At 36.7% G+C, this 20,148-nt stretch overlaps 1 protein-coding gene across 1 annotated transcript in view; it reads right to left on the reverse strand.

Moving 5' to 3' along the window:
* The window catches only part of HOOK1 (hook microtubule tethering protein 1), a 28,823-nt gene that overhangs the window by 7,148 nt on the left and 1,527 nt on the right, over positions 1-20,148 (reverse strand). Inside the window, exons 2-17 of the mRNA XM_074831889.1 lie at positions 15,275-15,360; positions 13,898-13,970; positions 13,528-13,578; positions 11,987-12,119; positions 11,014-11,081; positions 9,690-9,752; positions 8,695-8,778; positions 5,642-5,808; positions 4,870-5,010; positions 3,383-3,584; positions 2,641-2,751; positions 2,307-2,394; positions 2,162-2,222; positions 1,411-1,551; positions 693-780; positions 69-103 (exon numbers count right to left, since the gene is read on the reverse strand). Of these exons, the coding sequence (XP_074687990.1) occupies positions 69-103; positions 693-780; positions 1,411-1,551; positions 2,162-2,222; positions 2,307-2,394; positions 2,641-2,751; positions 3,383-3,584; positions 4,870-5,010; positions 5,642-5,808; positions 8,695-8,778; positions 9,690-9,752; positions 11,014-11,081; positions 11,987-12,119; positions 13,528-13,578; positions 13,898-13,970; positions 15,275-15,360 (1,592 nt within the window). The remainder of the gene's footprint in view (positions 1-68; positions 104-692; positions 781-1,410; positions 1,552-2,161; positions 2,223-2,306; positions 2,395-2,640; positions 2,752-3,382; positions 3,585-4,869; positions 5,011-5,641; positions 5,809-8,694; positions 8,779-9,689; positions 9,753-11,013; positions 11,082-11,986; positions 12,120-13,527; positions 13,579-13,897; positions 13,971-15,274; positions 15,361-20,148) is intronic.

Below are 20,148 nucleotides of genomic sequence, written 5' to 3' on the forward strand. Positions count from 1 at the left end.
TTTCTCTGCTACAACAGTCACGTTTTTTAGCACAAATGAGCTATTGTGGATGCATGTGCCTTACTTACATATGAGCTGCCAGTTTCTGCTTCAGGTTGCTAGACTATGAAAGGAAAGAGTTAAAATTCAGTTATACTTCAGTATTTCATAGTGTGCAATGTTAAAGTGCTCTTACAAATCAGCCAAAAATACTTAGCACACCTAAATAAATCAAATCAAATAAATCCTAAGAAAACTGCATTTTTTCATGCATTTCTGTAACTACATTCATCTTCTTTGCATCGCAGAGATACCAATTCCAGCATCTTTTTTCTTTAAAGCTATCCTTATCATTAAATGGTAATATAGTGAGAAAACTAGAGATTTTTAAAAGTAAAGTGAAAGACAGAAGAGTTATAGTTCCTTAAAGAAGCCGGGTGTTTGTTCAATGGGGAGGGGGGAGGCGGGCGGTTTGGGTGACCTAAAGGGGCTTCAGAGCTCTACTCTTACTCCTGCATAAACCAATGCATTGCAAACTAACTTTAAAAAACAAACAAAAAAAGCACTAAACCACAATCCTGCCTTCTTAGTAAACAGCACTAGACACACTGAAAAAGAAGAGGCACATCTGAAGGGCCTGATATTACACTGAAGGATTTTAAACAAAAGTGGCAAGATGTCTTCAAGGTCAAGGAGCCTGAACTTTCACTTACTCCTTCAGTCTTGGATCCCTGCTCCTGTAAAGTCTTCTGCAGATCTTCAATCTGCTGCTGTAACTCCCCAATACGCTCTTCATTTAGCCTTTTAGAAAGAAAAGAACGTTATTACCCACCCAAAACGTTAATACCCCCAGACTGTTTCATATCTGGATGATAATTTTTTAGAGGGTCTACCCAGGAGGACTTAAGCCTCAAAGAAACTGATTTTAAATGCTTAGTTTGATTTGAACTTCTGCTGGAACAAACACATGGCAGCTCTATTAAACATTTTATAACAAAAGACCTAGAATCATTTTAAGTTTTGAGAAAACTTAACTACCCAAAATTCTCATATCCTAGTAAACTGCTTTCAGCATTAACTGATATAGAAATTCAGACCACATCCCAGTGTTACAACATGATTAAAGTTCTAGAAATAGAGTTTACATCCATTCTTGGTCTATGAAGAATCACTCAGAGCTAAGAAGTGTCCTATAAGCAACACTTTCTTCAGAGTATGCTACACACAGATCTACCACATTTTACAACACCACATTTAAGCTTCTTTCCTTCTTGCTTGCTTCATAACCCTTCATTAATGATTACACTGGTAAAAGAAAAGGGAGAATTGGCTTCCTGCACAGTGCTACATTACAGATGCAAGCCACAAGGCCACCCTGAAGGTCCAGAAATCACTTTTTGCTATGTTTTAAGATGCTGTTTCACCCATTACCTTTTCTCAGTTTCTAGTTCGTTCACTGTCCGATGCTTTTGCTCCAGCTGTTCCTGGAGCTCTGTAATACGTTCATTTTCTGATCCTTCCTGTTGTAATAGAAGCATCTTATTTTCATGCTGCAGCCGAATAAACATTTCTCTGAATCAAAAACAACAAAAAGTCACTGTTAATTAAGAAAAAGGTGACTAAGAGTAGGAGGTAATATTCCTATTTGTTCCCCCAACCTTGAAGTGAGCAAAACAAGTTCTGCTTAAGGATACAGCTGGGGTAACAATGCAATTTTTTATTAAAAAGTAACTTACAATTTTCAAGCATCACAATAGTTTAAAGAGATATGAACAAAATTTTAAATTAAGTCACTCCAAACCCATATTTTATTGTGTCTTTATGCTTCACTCTGCCAGACTCCAGAAGTAGTATTAGCTAGCCTTTAGCTATTCTGTCTTAGTTGCTGTGTATTACTTATTTATTCTGTCTGCCAGTGGTAAGAATTGTTTTGCTCCTTAAAGAGGATGTTTCAAGCCAAACTTCACATACAGCAATCTGATATGCTTTTAAGAAAGAATGCAAAGTAATTATAGTATGGGGAAATAATTATTAACAGCTACATGAGGATCCAGACAAGCATCGTGGAGGGAAAGCAAGAAGTGGGATACAGTCATGTTGCCAAAAATACTGAACTTTCACAGAGACAATATTATGCCCCACCCATGAAAACCCCAAAACAACCTTAATTTTTTTGTCTTACCTATATTCCACTGGGAGAATTTCAGCAGCAAGATTCTCATGGCTTTTAACACGAGATGCACCTGAAATTGCATGGGAAGTTTAATTTAACAAACTTAAAGAAATCACTAATATACATAAAAAACCCTCTGAAAATAAAGCAATACCTGTTTGACTCAGGTGATCCTGCTGCATCTGTGAATACCGGAGCTCTTCATTTGTCTCTTTTAATGCATCACACTGTACTATCAGTCTCTAAGAACATATATTTGAGGTGAAATTAAGTCACACTACACCACTTTAAGACCAAACAACATTAATCAGGAATAGTACTGACACACACACGTTAAGAGATATTTTATGTTTTATACGTGTATACACACACAAGGAGCTAAACTTCATTTTTACGGTAGCACTGCTTATGGGAAGGTTTTCCTCAAGCAGAGCATTTGAGAGATTTAGTAGGTGTTCAAATTAGGTGCTCTCGTTGAAGACACTTACCTCTTTTTCTTTGATTAAAGCTTCATGTTTTTCTTCAAGTCGCTTCATTTCAAACGCTAGCTTATCAGCTCTTTTTGATTCTTCAGACAGTTTGTTATGAAGCTCCTGGACCTTTTCATAAAAAGACTATAGTCAGCACATAACTGTTGCAAGATGCTACCTTTAAAAAGTGTGTTGAAACCTTCATTATTGCCCAGTTCAACCAAAATAAACAGCCAGTCCTTGAAGCTTGGGGTAGGGGAGATGGGACAGGGGCCTGTGTTTGAAGGTTATTTTGTTCTGGTTTTTTTGTTTTGTTCTTTTTTTAAAAATATTTAACCCCTGCATCTCTTAATTACTACTGAAATAAGTGAAATAAAACTTCTACATTTTAAAATAAATTTCCATGAAGAAAGTTAATAATATTACATACAAGTGATCCCAGTAATAGCTGAACAACCTCTCCCAGGCACTCAAGTTACCTCAGTTAAAGTAAAGAAGAAAAGCCTGCAAACCATGGACAACCAATCAGTTGAGAGGGCAACTACAGTTAAGCTTGCTAGTTTAATAAACACAGAAAACCAGAAAATGAATGGCCGGGTACGAAGGAGTTTTCACAAATAAGAAATTCTAAGGGGACAATACAGGTTAAGCCTGTGGGTTGTTAAATTAAGCTGTTCCATTTTTTTCATTGAAACATAATTAAAATAATTTTATTAAGACAACTGAGGAAAAAGTAACTTAAGTAGAGATGCAGCCTCACCTGTCTTTTGTAGGTTTCTAGCTGGGCACGTGCTGCATTGGCTTTCTTCAGTTCATCCTCCAGACTGACTGTATTGTGCATATACATCATGTTGGTTTCCTGCAGAGATTTGACTTGTCTGCGGAAGTCATTCAGATCCTGTAGCTTTTTACGATACACTTCAACAGTTGATTCCAGCTTACTTGCCTTGTCTGCAGTAGTCCTTAAAGTATAAACAGGAATGAGAAGAAAGAGCATGTTTCTTCAAGATTAAAAAAAGTCAGATTCTTCTTTCATGCATATTCAAGCTATTTTCAAAGAGAGATGCAATGTGCCTAACAGCACAGTTAAATCTTACTGCTTTATTTTCAAATGTATAATCAATGCAAACTTGCATGATGCAAATATTGCTTATAAAAACTGAAATCACCACAGGGTTTAAGTGGGAGTAAGACTGACAGTGGTATGCCAGGAGTATAAGCAAGGGTTAGTACGTCAAATATCTCTAGGGAATTCTGTGAGGTGCAACGTAAATGCACCACAACATTCTGTGCTAGACAGTCATCTCAAAGCACTGGTACCTGGTAAGGAAAAACACACAGATGTTCTCATTGCGTGACTATACGTAATTAGAAGGCAATGAAAATAATATGAAAATAATCATTAGCAGAAATGACCAAGAATTACCAGCTGATCATTAACAAAAATCTATGTGGTAAGAAAATATTTGGATCATAAATTAAAATTAATTTGTATATATCCATGCTTAATATATGACATCTCATATCACTAGAAGCTAGTACAAGAAAACTATGGAGGTAAATCTACAGTTAAGATTTGTTTCCGATGTTATTTAAGAACCACTGTAAGTTAAACACCTGAAATCATTTTTCTTTCCATGTTTTATTCATACTACTTTATGAATAGCAGACCTGGTTTTGTAGTATGATTTGCTTTGGATATTTTTTGGGCAGTCTGGCATTTAATTTAGTTTACACAAGCTGGAATGTTATGTAAATTCTCATCAACATTACTGTGTATTTCATCTTCATTTTATTTATCATGTTGCTAACCTAAATCTAGCCTGGAATGCTGACACCAAAAGTTATGTCAAAGTTCTAGCTGCACAGATGCTTTTCTACATCAGAAAAGGCAGCCTCTTGCCAACACAAATGTCCCCTTAATAAGAATGCACACACACACCCCCCTAAGAACTTCTTGATTCTTGCAGAACTTTAAACTTCCATCCCACATGAAGAAGAATAATTTCTGTATTCATTAATCCTGCTTCACAGAAAAATTTTATGTTATTCTTATGCAAATAGAAAGCTTGCACTCACTCTCTGTTTTGTCAAGGGCCCTTTTCCAACATGTATTTCAGATCTCATTCAGGTAAGATCTGTCTGCAGAAGCAACCCCTGAGAAAAAAATCTTGCTAAATACAAAGCCTCGGATCCAGTCGTTAAATCCTCTTAACGTGTGTGTGGGGAACACTCTCTATTACATACCTAAGAATATCATTTTCATCTTTCAAGGCTCTAGATTCTTCTGCCAAAGAGGTTAGTTCATTGTTTCTATGTTGCAATTCAATCAATTGTTTTTCTAGGTCTTCACAATGGACACGATAATCATCTTTTGCAGCTTCAAGCCTACCAGATCAAAAACAGGAACTCTGTTAAGAACTCATCATTAGTATGCATTTTTCATTTAGTGCTAAAACTACTAAAAATAAATAAGACAAAGGAAACCTACTGATTTAAGTAGCCAGAAAAATGGTACTGTAAGCAAGGAATATTTTATTGTCTACCTGTTAAGTCATAATGGATTGTATACTGCAAGTTTACCATATCAGTATCAAGCGATCACACGAAAAGTAATTTTTTTCCCCCTCATAGGGATCAAAGGGAGAAAGATTAATATGTAAGAGAAATCAGTACAGTAAAGAGATACAATGGTTTTGGGAGGGGGTTTAGTGTTCCGTTTGTTTTGTTTACACATGAACCATTTTGGCCCTTAACTTCTGCCTTCCATCACCTTTTCTGAAATGTCAAATGACTACAACATGGCAATTATAAAATAATATTCTCTAGAACAAGTAACAGTTTCTTTTTATTTTTAAAGAACTGCCTTTAAAATCTGTCTATACAGTACTATAAAGCTTTTCTAGCTAAAGAAATTGCAATGGAAAATCCATCGCATCCAATCTGGAAGACCACCAGAAATTCTCAGGATATATTTGACAAGAGAAGCGAAGGATTTTTGAGAGAAATCATTTCATACCTGAAGTTTTCTTCTTGCAGTTGTTCCAGCTGCAACTGTGCATGAAAATACTTTTTTGCAACCACAGTATTTGGATCATCAAGAGAGTCATCTAATTGCTCTAGCCTGTCATTCATAATCTCATTTTCTGACATCAAGCTGTTTTTTTCATCCTGGAGGGCAGCCACCTAGTGCAGATAAAACAGCATCAACATTGTAAGACCTGTCCAACTGGAAAGAACTAAAGCAAGACAGCAGTACATCACCAAATTAGTTTATGATAAAGGTTGAGCGTTTAGAAATCTTAGAATGTAATTTACATAGCATACTTTAGCATACAGATGCTTTAGTGTATGACAGTTATGAAGCACTAAAGGAAAAGTCCCTCTAAAAAAAAGACAATTTTTTGTAACTGAAACCATGGTAAAGGCAGACAATGTGATATGGAGAGAAACTGGTACTTTCATTAAAAGGAATACCACAGACGCCATACAAAAAACTTTAAGTATCGGTGTAAAGGTACTCTCCATCTTGCTTGTACTTAACAATAAAAAGCAGGATGGCACTGGCTAGCACACTAACACAATACTGCCGTGCGCTCAGCAGTGAATGGTTGCGCAAGAAGCGGTTTCAGGCGCCATAAGCTAGTAAGCACACACGCAAAAGAAAAGACCTAGACAGCTTCATATAGAGCATGCATTTTTTGCAACAATCAAACAAGTTTGATATTAAAAGTGTTCACAGCTAAGCAAATGAGAATACAACACTTTATTGAAACAGTAAGTATTAACAGCCATAAAATGGGGAAGGATTAAGAGGATAGAACCTTTAAAGTTTTTCTAGTGAAAGCTGTTGTGTTAATTTTAACATCCTGTCAAACATAAGAGCATGTAGCATGTGTTAGTTAACTGGCATTTAAACAGGAACAATATGCTTTTTGGGTTATGTTTTCCTGAATCATAAAGAAAACCTACCTTTCTTATACTCTTGGAAAATATCAAGGAAGACTGAGACCTTACAAGTGAATTTATTAAGAATTAGTTTAAACGAGAAGCGTCAGTCAATATTATGGCTTCAAATAAATAAAATTAAGAAAACATTTCATGGTGACATTATTAAACATCAGATATAACCTAGAGTACGCAATATTAAGAAATTGTTTGTTTGTGATCATAATTTAAAAGTCTATCAGTCAAACAGATGAAAGAAACAAAGCAGTAATTAATCTCCCACTTCCACTAGGTGCTGCCTTTCTAGATTCACTCCTTTTTACATACCAGATGTCACTTTACTATATACATGCACACAGAACACCTGTGAGTAGAGAGCATATCAGAACCTTGCTCAGCATAATACTTCCTGTTCAAGGTTCAGCCACTCCTTAAACATGCACGACATTCACACTTTTAGAATGTTAAAAAAATACCCATTTTAGATTCTAAAAAAACCCAACAACCACCCAAAAAAACCCCTATCACACAACTCAAAGCAAGTTTTTTATCTTTTCTTAGTTCCTTTCTGATAGCTTTCTGTTCTGTTATCTCAGCATAACAGAAGTGGTGTCAAAGTCAACACAAGTTATGAACAGATAGTTTTAAAACACATCCCAGTATTAAAGAGCTATGGTGCCATTAACTCATCTGTTTATACTCAGCAGTACCTTTCCCTCAAACACCTTTCATGCCTTCATATGGCCCATGTCATGTTATGAGCAACTGGCCTTGTGCGACCAATAATTAATAGAGAAATCTTGAAATAGAAGTTTGAGGGAGAGAGGAAAAAGCCTGGGACTTCTCTAGTGAGACATATTAAGTCTTCTAATGGAAGCAGAAAGTACAATTAAATTGTTATCCCAGCATCCCTAGAAGAGTTTGAACAGTGAACACACTTTTTGAAGTTTAACTGTATCTGTGAGTTCAGCTGTCAAATCAATCCTCTTGCCCACTTAAAAGAAATCATTTTCTCCTGCAGATTCTGCTCACAAGCATCTTTAGATCTCTGCTTTCACTAGGAAGCCTTACTACTGCCTCAAGAAAAAAGGAAATGAAATATCAATTCAATTCTAACAGCAGCTTCCTGGGCATGACAATTAGCTATGAGCTACTTTTTATATATATATATATTTAAAGTATTCTACCTGTTCAGTCATCATTACCTGCAAGAAATGTAAAACTGGCCTCTGGTTTTGTGGTTTTGCATTTTTTGGGGTTTTTTTGTTGGTTTTTTTTTTCCTCCCTCAGAGGCTTACACAGCCAGTATATAGCACACTGGCTCCTACAAACAGATGCCACCCAAATGTCCTCTTTGTACAGAATCAAATCCGAGATGAACTGCCTTACCAGACAAACCTCCTCCTATTCTCAGATTATAGTGCCATACAAGAGGAATCACACCTAGGGCTAACAAATGGATTTTTTCATTTCTTTAAAAAATTGATTGAAATGCAAGTTCCTGTTTATTGTTATGAAGACCTCTCTCCTTTTTCTAAAGAATGACTTGATTAACTTATACACCCATTCAAAACAAAAGTAGGCCTATTATCAGTGTGGTTTGAAAATGTCAGCAAGGATCTATTAGTTTCCATTATATTTATTTCCTGAAATATCCTTCATGTTGCAACTCTGTAGGAGAAAGTTAGTAAATTTTAGCCTTTCATCAACTCCTATTGAAAACAGCATCATTAAATCTAATGACTGATTATTGCATGAACTGGATTTTTTGGACACAGCTCAAAAGACTAGAGGAAGCAGTGACTAAGAATTAAATGGGCAAATTTTTAAAGCCATAACATTGTTTTGATGGCTACCTGCTACTAAGGGTAAGCAAAGCTAGCAGACCAAACCACGTTCAAGTTAACAGTTGGCACAGGACCTCAGCTTACATTTCCATCAGAAAATTGTTTTCAGTAATTGCATTTTGGAGTACAGTATGATTACTTTCCCCCCCCCACAAATAGCTAAGAATTCCCACAGAAACTTAAATAAATATAAAATTCACTTTGGCCTTCAGAATTTCTGAATCTTAACAGCAGCACCACTACATATTAAAGAAATAAGTGATGTGCTGTTTCTTACCTGTAAATCTAGCTCTTGACATCTTTGTGCCAACTCTTCTTTTTCCGCTAGTGCTTCCTGAAGATCTTCCAAAGCTTTTTTAAGCTTTTAAGAAATAAGATAGTCAATTATTCTGGCCCATATCCAAAGTACTCACAGTTCTAGCTTCCAAAGTGTCTTCAATTGCTTATATCAATTGTTTAAGAAGGATGCTTGGTGCACACATTGACACAGAAACCTATATATACACTGTTAGGTCAGGATCTCTATTCACTTCACCTGCATTTTAAATGACTACCACATGTGACAAGTAAATTATTGAAAGTCAGAGTAACACCCAAATTCAACACAACAACTTAGGCTAAAAGCATAACAAAACCAAACACAGGAACATTTGTGTTGTCACAATTTCAAAATCCCTGCCTGTTAAATCAAATGCCCTCCATCTCAGAACAGAAACACTGATGCTCCTTTATGGGCAGCTACTTTTAAAGACAACTTCATTTTATGTGCAACACCTTGCAGTGCTCAGGTTATCACAAATTTCATGACCGCTTAAAAATAACCTGAATTGTTTAGCCTGACATGGCTGAGCCTCGATGTACCCCTAGCTTGTCTTGAAATCTAGGTTTGCACTGGCCAGTTTTACCCCATCCAGGAAGATGACATAGGAGTCACTGCATTTTTTTAAAAGAACCTATAAAATAGCACATAACTTTTCATTTAATTAGCACTGAAAAATAGCAGTAGTTTATCGTCTATCATCAGATTACATCAGTATGCTGCCTTGCCCTTTGTGAACCACTCTGTTTTAATCAGATCAGCTCTGAGTGGAAAACAGACTGAGCAGTTTGTGCAGACAGAAGACAAGAACACAATTTATTGTTGAGGTTGGGTTTTTTTTAACTTTTAGAATTGGAGAGGAAGAGCAGCCCTCCTCTTCATTTGAGGGATGACAAGATACCAACTTATTTTTCAGGCTTGAACTACAACAGCAAGAAATATCAGGCAGTTACCTGCTGTTCCATTTCACCTGATGTGTCGCTTGTGGAAGGACCCGTTACTTCCTTGCTCATGAGCTACAGAAAGAAGCCACAGGAAAAGAAGCTTAAATTAGAGGTTAAATATCTGTAAATTCACTGTCCACTCAGTACTAGTTGTATTTTCCACCATGTCCTTGCATACCTTCAATGTATCAAAACAAATTAATAATAATTAAAAAAACAGCTCATGGCTGGTAAAGGATTTGAAGAAATCCAGAGTAAGATGACTTCTTTAACCTCTCCCTCCCCCAAATTAACCAAGTTAGCAATAACATCTTATGGGATGAATCTGTGATCTGTTGAAGTTATTGCTACCCCCTAGAGAATTTAAAATGGAGTGAACCAGAGGACAGGATTTCACTCAATTAATTTAATAGTTATCACACTTCTTTGTGTCACATTAATTGCCATTAAGCAAACAATGGGAACATGAACATAGCTCTCACTGATCTCCAGTAAAAAGATGTACACAGTATGTTTATCAACAATTCAAGGGCTTTACTTCTTACTCAGGAATTACAGTATTATTTCTAGACCTTCTCAGAAAGAAGGTTTGATTAGTCAGAATACAACAAACAAGAGGTTTACGGATTTAATTCTCCCAACAGGACACTTACAGCTTTAGAGACAATATAGGCAATTTAAATCTAAGTTTTAAAGCCTCCTACCAACTCCACTGTTACCTTGATGAGGGTGCAATCACACATTACATCTTCTTCTAAGTCAGCACTTAGTTTTTGCATCCCTCCCCACACTCTACTTCACAGTCCTAAAGCTCACAGATGCGTGTGACTATGGAGCTATGCTATGAGCTGGATCACCAAGATGATCCAACTAAAAACAGATTAAGATAGCAAGGGGAGCACACCATGACAATAATAGAAGAGATGCAGCTGGGACTTTGTAGATCAGATGCTGGAATGATCTGTCAGAACAACACAGCCTCACAAACATGATCAGCTTAACTTTGGGTCCGAGACTATAGCACTGGGACAGAAATTTCAGAACCTGACTCCAGTATAACAGCTGGTTGGCAACTAGATACATTTCTTGTGTGAAACAGGAAATCTTAAGCATTTATTGTCTCTGCAAATTGTATGTTTGGGCATAAAAGACTAAAATCAAAACCCCTTGGTTGGGATTTGGGGCCTGTTGGTCTTGATCCTCTCAGATAATTTAGAGAAGTACTTACGCTCTTTCCTGACCTTTGTTTGGATGAAAGAATTCACAAGGATCAAAAAAAAAAAAGGATATTCAGACTTCAACTGACAGCATTAGGCCATGAATTATCACATACCTCTTGAATGGCAGTCATGACAACATGTTGAACAGACTCTTCAAGGGTCATGATATTTTGTATGTGTTCTGCAAAAAAGAATTTGTAGTGACTTATGACAATATTCATCTTAATGGCTTAAGTAACATAACATACTATTTGCAGAAAAATCCAAAAGAAACTATTCTCTATAGAGGTTCTTCAAAACAGGTAGCGCTCATTTTAGCACTACCGTTAACTAACATTATTATCCAGTAATATGGCAGATAATCATAAGAGACTATAAGCTCTCAAGTGAACAAATTTATAGTATGCGTAATAGTGCTAGAAGATTTTAAGACATCTGTAATTACATGGTCCTTTTTTCATACATACATCTATGTATGCATATACATAAGTTTTTCCAAAGAGTCATCAAGCTTGCAACTGAGTTAATAAATAAAATTTAATGGAAAAAAGTAATTGCTAGCATCTTCATACCCAGTGCAACCCGATGGCTTACTTCCCAAACAATCTTTGATGCATTTCAGACTACTTAAGAATCACACCTATTCTACTAACCAAATCCTGCTGAGGATTCCTTAGCCATCAGAGCATCGAGCATTAGCTCTGGTAAGGGGAGAGAAAACTCAACTAATGCAGTCTTGAGCCTCTGCAGTCAAACAAAAAGCGTAAGTTTTTAATATAATTTGCTTGATTTGCATTTGAGTAGTACGGTTTAGGTCTCGGTACATATTTTAACAAGTATGAATAATGCACACACATTTCAGACTACTTTTTTTAAACCTACCGTGAGCAACATTTGAGTTTTATTCACAGAAGTTTCCCATAGATTTTCTGCTTTTAAGTGAACTCCAGTTTCAGCATAGGCATGCAACATATTAACAATACAGACTTTCTGATACATAAGAAAGAAAAGTTTCTGCATTTCTTCCACCTTAACAATCACCTGAGGCAGTCTGCTGTTTGTTGAACAGATTAAGGTAGTGCGTACCTTGTTTCCTTTCACAGTTGACTGCACAACCTAAAATAAGCTGCAGAAGCCTGCCCAGTTCAGTGGGATCCGAGTTCTCAGATATCCGGTTTAAGTCTGGAATAAGCTCTTCTGAAATCTGCTGACCCAAGAACTGAAAAGAGAGAAAGTAAACTCCTACTTTTGTACAACATGAAAATCTGGTATCATGTAAGAAATCTGGCTCAGTAAGCCATTCAGAGAGAAGTCTACTAAAAACCTTGCTGCTGTAAAACTTATGGGAAAGATTTTAAACCTTAAATGTGGAGCAAAACACTAAATATATTGGTTATCAGTATCAGATTAGGAAATCTGAGGAGTCCTAGATAAAATAGATGTTCTTTACTCATTTGCTAGAGGGCTTCATCACAGTACCTCTCTTGCACCAGCAAAGACCATTCCAAATGTCTGTCTCCATCCCTCAGTGTGGAGGTGTGTTTGGGGGAAGGGGTACTCAATCCACTTCTAGCCAATGACCTTTACCATACTTTGCACCTCAGATTTTACTCTGAATGGGCCTAAATTTAACCTAAAGTAGGCAGCATTAAAAAAATATATGCAAAATAGCAATTATTTAGTGCAGTGAAGTTATGCACTTTAAGAGCTCTATAAACTTGTTCTGGCAAAACCACAAGCTTTGAAAGTCTATTAACTGGGGCGTTAGTTAACTGACCACTTATACAAGAAAAAGCAACAGTAGTAAGTTAAAAGTTCTTGGGCTAGACCTCAAATATGAGAGAATTAATTTATTCTACCAACATAATAAAAAAAGGAATTAAAAATGCTTCCAAATGCAGTTGCTCCCTAATCCTTCAAAAAGGCTGCTCATAAGCCTGAAGAAGTTCTACTTCTGGGCTTGCCAGAAAGCCTCAGTCCTGGCAAGATAGAAGGGCTTGGCACTCAATATCATAACTAAGCCCAGGTGAGACCAGGAAGCCACAAGATGATCTGGCAAGCTTTTCTATACTATACCCATTACCTAACTGTAATCAAGCTCCACACAAAATTCAGCAATTATTTTTTCTGTACTCGAACTACAGCACCCTTTTATGGCTACCATACTCATTCTGCATGAGAACAAACTATAATCCTCACTATGTCCAGGAGGATTCGTAACTTATCTCCCAGCTTCCAAGTGAGTATCGTAAAACCTAGACTAGGGTTGCCGAATCTGTTCTGTTGTGTACCAAAGGATTAAAACTTCACTAGACAAGAGCAAATATGAATGCACACACAAAAGTCAACAGGATTCTGCAGCTCAGTCCTGATGACATTCACCTGGGCAATGACAGAGACTTGGTTTCCAGACTATACTCCAAAAGTCTTATCTAAAAATACATCTGCTCAAATTAATTTTATATTCACTTAGACCTCCCACTTAACCAGATAATTATCACATACTGTCTGCCAAAAGAGTCCTTAAAATAAATTACTTTGCCAAGCAAAAAAAAGCTAGGTAAAGGAGGACAATAATCATAATGTCTAATGATTAGAACAACAAAAAATTGCTGCTTTTTCCATACCTCGTGATAGTAGTCCATAATTCCTTGCAGTATCTTCTTCAGATTACTGGACTAATTGTACATGAAAGATAAGGTTACAGGATTTTATTAAAATTCATATTTTTGCTGAAATTAACAATTTATAAAAAGATGTTTACATAGCAGCTCTACAAGAGAACCCTATAATGACAGGGGAAGAGAAACATGTCAAGAGAAAATCCCCGTGCAACAATGCTGAAAGACACTTAAAACTATCAACAGACAGTTCAAGTTCATTTAGAATAACCTAAAATGTCTGAGCTTAATTCTGTAGTTTATGGACTGCTAGATACTCTCAGGACAGACATGATACCCAACCCCACAAATCTTCACTAACTTCGGTTTTCAATACCTTTATTCTCCAGTTGTCACCAACATCATCTTTAATGCGATTTAGCCAAGATGCATCAAACCAAGCAACATCTCTGAAACAAAATTAAATAATTAAACATCAGTAAGCACAGACTTCAATAAATAAGATACCAGATACCCAGCATTAAATCATCAGATGTTTGAGTACAGTGTCTAATGAGGCATGAATTCCTGGAGACTGCAAGTTATACCTATGCCACAGGAAATTTCCATCCTGCTGGCTGCATTAAGACACCACCTTCAAGGACAGCAAAAATTTCTGTACATCCTTGAGCTAGCTACGGCTAGGAACACAAGGATGTGGAGGCCTTTGTCATACTGAATTCTTATACCTGACAAAGTGATCATAATGATGTAAAGAAACATCCTCTTTGGACTATTGCTGACGTTAAGTTGGGTACCTACTCTTGTACATTTGCATTTTCCAACATTTGCTACAATTTGTCAAAGGCACCTATGAAGAAAAACAAAACATTTTAAACTACTGGCATTTCATAGCTTTTGTATGTCTTTGGTTCCCCTGGGCAGAAGTATATTCACTTTGCTAGCATAGATAAGGATAAATAAGGGATAAATAAATTATTTTGGTTTTGGAGGTTTTTTTTGGGGGTGGTGGTAGTGTTTAAGTAATTTCTTAGTAATCAAAAATATAGTTTAAGCAGCAGACAGCAATTCAGACTTCTCCTTTATTATCTGAGCCAACAACAACAATACAGGTGCAGTGATACTTGTAGCATGATACTCTTTCAATAAAAGACTCATGTTACAACCCTCTTAAGTAAAGGTAAATTTTAAAACTAGTGTGTCACTTGACCCAGTACCATTTGGCATCACACCAATAAAATAGGAATGATTTTGCTTTTGATTGGCAAACTATTATTTTCTAATAATAAAACTGACACTGAAATTTCACACTTCCCTTTTTCCACACAAATAGTAAGTTATCATTTAAATCCTAGAACTTAAATCTAAATCAGTCGAGCAATCCCAAGAAGAAGAGAGCATAAAGACATGCCTGTTGAACTTTTAGTTCCTCATTCCAGAGAGAACATACTGCCTGGAGCATGGATATCCATGGAAATAGTGGTGATAGGAAAAGAGATAATATTGTTCTTGTCCAGTTACCCTTAAGTATGAATTTAACACTGCAGTATTAGAATATCTCTTCATCACCTTCTCCATTCTATCACATTATTCTTCAACTATTATATCATCCCCAAAACAATACAAAGGCATATTTTATCTTCAGCTATGAACTGTCCACTCTAAGTTTGTCTACTTTAAAAGCAACTATGTATGTCAAACAAAACCATCAAGAAATTAAATACCTCTTCTTTAAACTTAAGTATCAACTTACATTTGGTGAAGTACCTGCGCCATGGCAACCCCATTAGTCAAGTCCTGAACATCTCTGCAAGGTGCAGCAGTATTGAACGTCTGCAACTAAAACAGGGAAAAACATCGTGTTTCTCACTCAGTAGACAGGACGACATGAAATTAGTTACTATTTTCCTTTTCCTCGTCAAGGCACAGCATTTAGCAAGATGTCTTTCAACTTGAGGCAGCTGAAATTGATTTTGAACTATGCATTTTTTAAGCCAACCCAATTATCTCAATACTCGTGACTATTGATTATGACTAGTAGCTTAAAAAGTTAGTATTACCAGGCTTTGCTTTTCCGTGCTAGGCTTCTATTTTAAATCAGATTATGGAATACGAACTTGGGAAACTGAAGTCATATTTCTCCATCCCTCAAATTATGTTGCAGTGCTTAGTTCTGGACACATTAACTACCTGAACACAAAATGGCATTGGAACAAGGGGTGAAAAAAAAAAAATCCAGTCTTTTACTACAAGCATTTAGTAATAGAAGTCATAACACCGACAGAGACTCCCAAAATTATTTGGGGGTTAAGAATGGAAGGGAGAAAATTATGCAAAAATATTGGAAAACACAGTTGTCTGAGACCTACTGCACACTTTAAGGATATGAAGATAGCTGAACAAGACTGAACCATTTAAAGTCCTGTGAGCTGGCAACCTATTTCCTTGCAATTCAGGAATTCCAAAACTAAAGATGGTCCTATTTAAAAATGCAACTTCAAAATACAGCTATAAACCCAAGAAACTTTACTATAACCTGAAGTTATACTTGTTTCCCTGGTAATCATATTTTATTCATATATTATTGCTGGTATTTCTATTTAATATACATACATATTTTCCTGTTATTTTCCAAGCATCACACCACCAAGTGTTTAAACACAGAGCTGGATGCAGTTTTACCCCATCTACATATTTCTGCCTAAAGATTAAGCAACAAAGACCCAGTTTTCACTCTCCTCTATTACAAAACCAGATTATAGACGGAAGCATTTTATAATAAATTGCCTGATCTACTCTATATGAATTTGCAATCTTTGTATTCTAACTGGTGCTTCCAGGCACAAGTACAAATACAGTCCCTTTGTAGTAGGACTACTCAAACAAGATGCAATGCCCATCCTAAAGAAAAAAAGAAAAAAAAAATATCTAAGAGCTCAAATGTTTTGCAGCTAGCTTCTCCAAAAGCAAATCAAATGACATGAATACCTTCAACATGTTTACATCCCTACAGAGCACTGCCACAGACACCCAGCAGACAGCTCTATGCATAAGAACCCCATCATCAACCTGATGTATAATACTGGTTTATTACACATCCATAGGCAGCTCTTCTGCTGCCCTGCTAACTTCTGTCTGCTTCACGTATAAAGCCTTAAAACACCGAGGTACTGAGGTTCTCGGATCACTCCACAGACTATATAAATTTTGCAAACTCTGCAAAATACTTCATCAGGCTCCAGGAGTTCATGTCTTGGAGAACCCCTGGAGCACAGACAGCACGTTTCTATTTAACACTCCTCCACGAAGTTTTCTTCCATGAATGGGGCTGAGGCACCTCTTGCAGCCACAAAGTCAGCATCCAGACATTCCGCAGAGTATCCCCTCTGGTCAGAGTTTGGCACCTGCTACTTCACCTCATCTCCCCCATTTCTTGTGCAGACAGTGAACAGACTCTTCCCCCAGTTGCCTTCTCCAGGAGCTCAAGTCTGTACTGACCTCTACCATACACATCTCCCCCTACTACGTCCTTCCCAGGACAACAGTCCTCATCTATACAGCCAATTCTCACACAGAAGCTCTTCCATACTTCCCATGAGAATTGTAATTTTTTCTCTTACTCTTTTGGTTTTCCTGCATTTAAGATCTGTAGGATGGGATGACCTCAATGTTAAAAACGTTTCTCCTTTTCCATCATCTGGGGGAGTCCATGCCTTTTAGTACGTCACATTTCTCTGCTTTGGATATCGTGTATTTTTTTTAAACTAGCCCCAAGCTTATACCTAACATTTTGACAGAATTAGCTATTATAATTGCAACATTTTATTCCCCAAAAAACAATCAGCTCAGAGCTAACTATTCCAGGCAAGAGAGCTGTTTCCACACATCAGTTCATTACATGGTTACTCAGGAAAATAAGAGCTCATCAGCAATTGTTTTAAGTTCAGCCTTCTTTATGATGATGAATAAAACAGAAAGGAGAAAGTTTGCTGTTAATACTATTAAAAGATGTATATGTGGAACAGAATGGAAGCAGGAACAGATCCTTATAATCTCTGTCCACTGTGAAAATTGACTTCTTAAACTTAACTCCATTTACAATCCCCTAAATTACCTGTCTGTCTGTGAAAGGGCTCTCCCAAACATCCCATGAAACATAAGCTTCTTCAGAGGTCACTGGTGAATGACCTTTTCAAGTGTGTTGGGGAAACAGAGCTATTTGGACCAGTGGTGGAAAAGAACAGGTTCAAACTGTGAGAATTTGAGGCAGTTGTCATCCACTCTATAGTGACCATATACTCTGAATATTTGTTTGCTTGCTTCAAAAAAGAGTAATCAAGCCAAGAAGAGAAAAATATGCAGAGCAAGGCGGGTTTTTTATTTGTTTTTCAATTTAAAGAGTGTTTTTTTAAATCCTGTATTACAGCAAGTGGGAAGTCAGTAATCCCTGCTAGGTTACATAAAAGATTAAGTAGAACACCACAAACTGAAGCAGCTGTGATTGACAGCACTGGTTTCTAATACTACAGCAGCCTTAATGCCAAGGCAAGAACAGGTACACAAGCTTACGAACTAAGACTGAGCACGCCAGAATTCAGAGTTTTATGGCAGAATATCGTGATGCTGCTGTTTGGATATAGCTCCCTGTGAACCAAAGAAACTTCTAAGTACAGGTACTACCATTTCGTCCAAGCCTGTTAGAACAGGTAAACAAAGCCTTAGAAAACCCTGTGACAGGCAACAACTGCTTTATGTATGCCAGTATCTCCCAGAATAGAAACAGCTAATTAAAATTAAGCAAAAAGCAGGACTGAGAGTCTTCGTTTCTCCATGTATTTAAAAGTTACGTAAGTGCCTAGAAATAATATGAGAGTAGAAGTATTAATTATGGGTTCTCCAAACCCCATGCCAGCCCAATCATTTCTTCAAAACAGATTTTTACTGTACTTGCAAAACCAATGAAAGTAGGAGGCATGGGGAAGAGGTTGGTAGAAGCAGCCATACACTTCAAGACTGTAGCAGTAGTCTCTTTTTTTTTTTTCCAAGTGTGATTAGTTTTACTAAATATAGTTTCAAGGACATGCTGCACACCATTTCATGAATCTAGCTTAAATCTACCCTGCCACTTGCTGCTACAAGAGAAGACAGTATTTTTCTTGCACAGCTACTGTGTTCACAATACACATCTGAAAATTTAATTTTGTAGTATGTAATACTTAATGCCTTTTCCCTCCATCTGCTGAAGGCTCTACACCGAACAGGTGTAGATGAAACAAGAGTGTTCACACAACCCAGTAGAAATCAACCTATGCCACGCTTGGGAAGGTATGCCCTCAATTCCATCCCAGAGATGTACGGTTGAGGGTCTCCATTTTATACCCAGATTATACATACTAGGGATAGAAGTTATACAGAGTTAGTCAAAAAGATTTTAAAGTAACAACAAACATTCCCATTCTTAATCCCAGAATATTAATAATTCAGCTACTGGACAGAGTTAATATCACCAGTGCTGCCAGTGCCAAACAGGGGTACATCTATCGTGGAAAATGCTGTTTAAGATGTCATCATACATCTAGTCTCTAGTTTGGAGACAAACACAGAAGCAGCTTCAGAGCGGTCCAGTACTGAAAAACATTCAACTAACCTTTTCTCCACTAAAAAAACCACCTATTGTAGTGGCACCAACACAGAAGATTCTACCACATCGCTAGGCCTACTGCTGCTACTGTTATCACTCCACTCCTACCCAGAGGTGGAAGATACAAAGGTTTACTTCACATATAGAAACTCAAGTTTGTCTTTCTGACTTAGAAAATTGCTTCTGCAGCAGACTTGTGAGTTCAATCTTAACAGATATTACTCAAGTCATTTTTCCTTGGAAGCTCATAGACATTTCCCCTATAATTTAATCTAACTCCATTATGTTTTTCCTGTAACATCCTCAAAACTTTAAATTCAATGACACCTGGGTTGAAGAACCAATAGATAACATTTTTATTTGAATTTTCTCTTTCTGCTCTGGACAATGCAGAATTTGCTAAAATTAAAAAAAAAAACCCAACAACTAAAATAACTACAAGATCTGGCAGCAGAACACAAAAAATCATGAGCCTCTCTTTGCTATGAGTAAAGAAATTGAGAAACCTTTAGAACCAAAGAATTATAGAACCCATTTCTCTTCATACACACACTACTTCATTCCCCCCTCCCCAGATCACTTTTTTTTAATTATTCAGGCTGAAGTTCAAATTGAAACGATGTTTGAAACATATTTTAGTGTTAACAATCAGTTTCTACTAAGTTATAAACTAGGTCTGAGAAATAGGGTGTTAAATCTAAACATGCATCTGGCAATGCATCTGCTGAGTATTGTATAGAAAACCTGAACACACAGAGTTGGATGTTCGATTACATTAACAACAGTACACGAGGCTCTTTCAGTTTAAGGCTAGCTAGTTAAAAGTTCATTTAGCATTCCCTTTAAGATTCACAATGCAATTACAGCTATACACTGTGAGGATACTAAAAACGAGCACTAGGCTTAAAATATTTTAAACAGGAATTGTAAAAATTGGAAGAGACTTCAGCACTGCTGACAGTATTTTGAGATAGAGTTCAGAAATG

The sequence above is a fragment of the Strix aluco genome, chromosome 8, assembly GCF_031877795.1.
Source record: "Strix aluco isolate bStrAlu1 chromosome 8, bStrAlu1.hap1, whole genome shotgun sequence".
Lineage (NCBI taxonomy): Eukaryota > Metazoa > Chordata > Aves > Strigiformes > Strigidae > Strix > Strix aluco.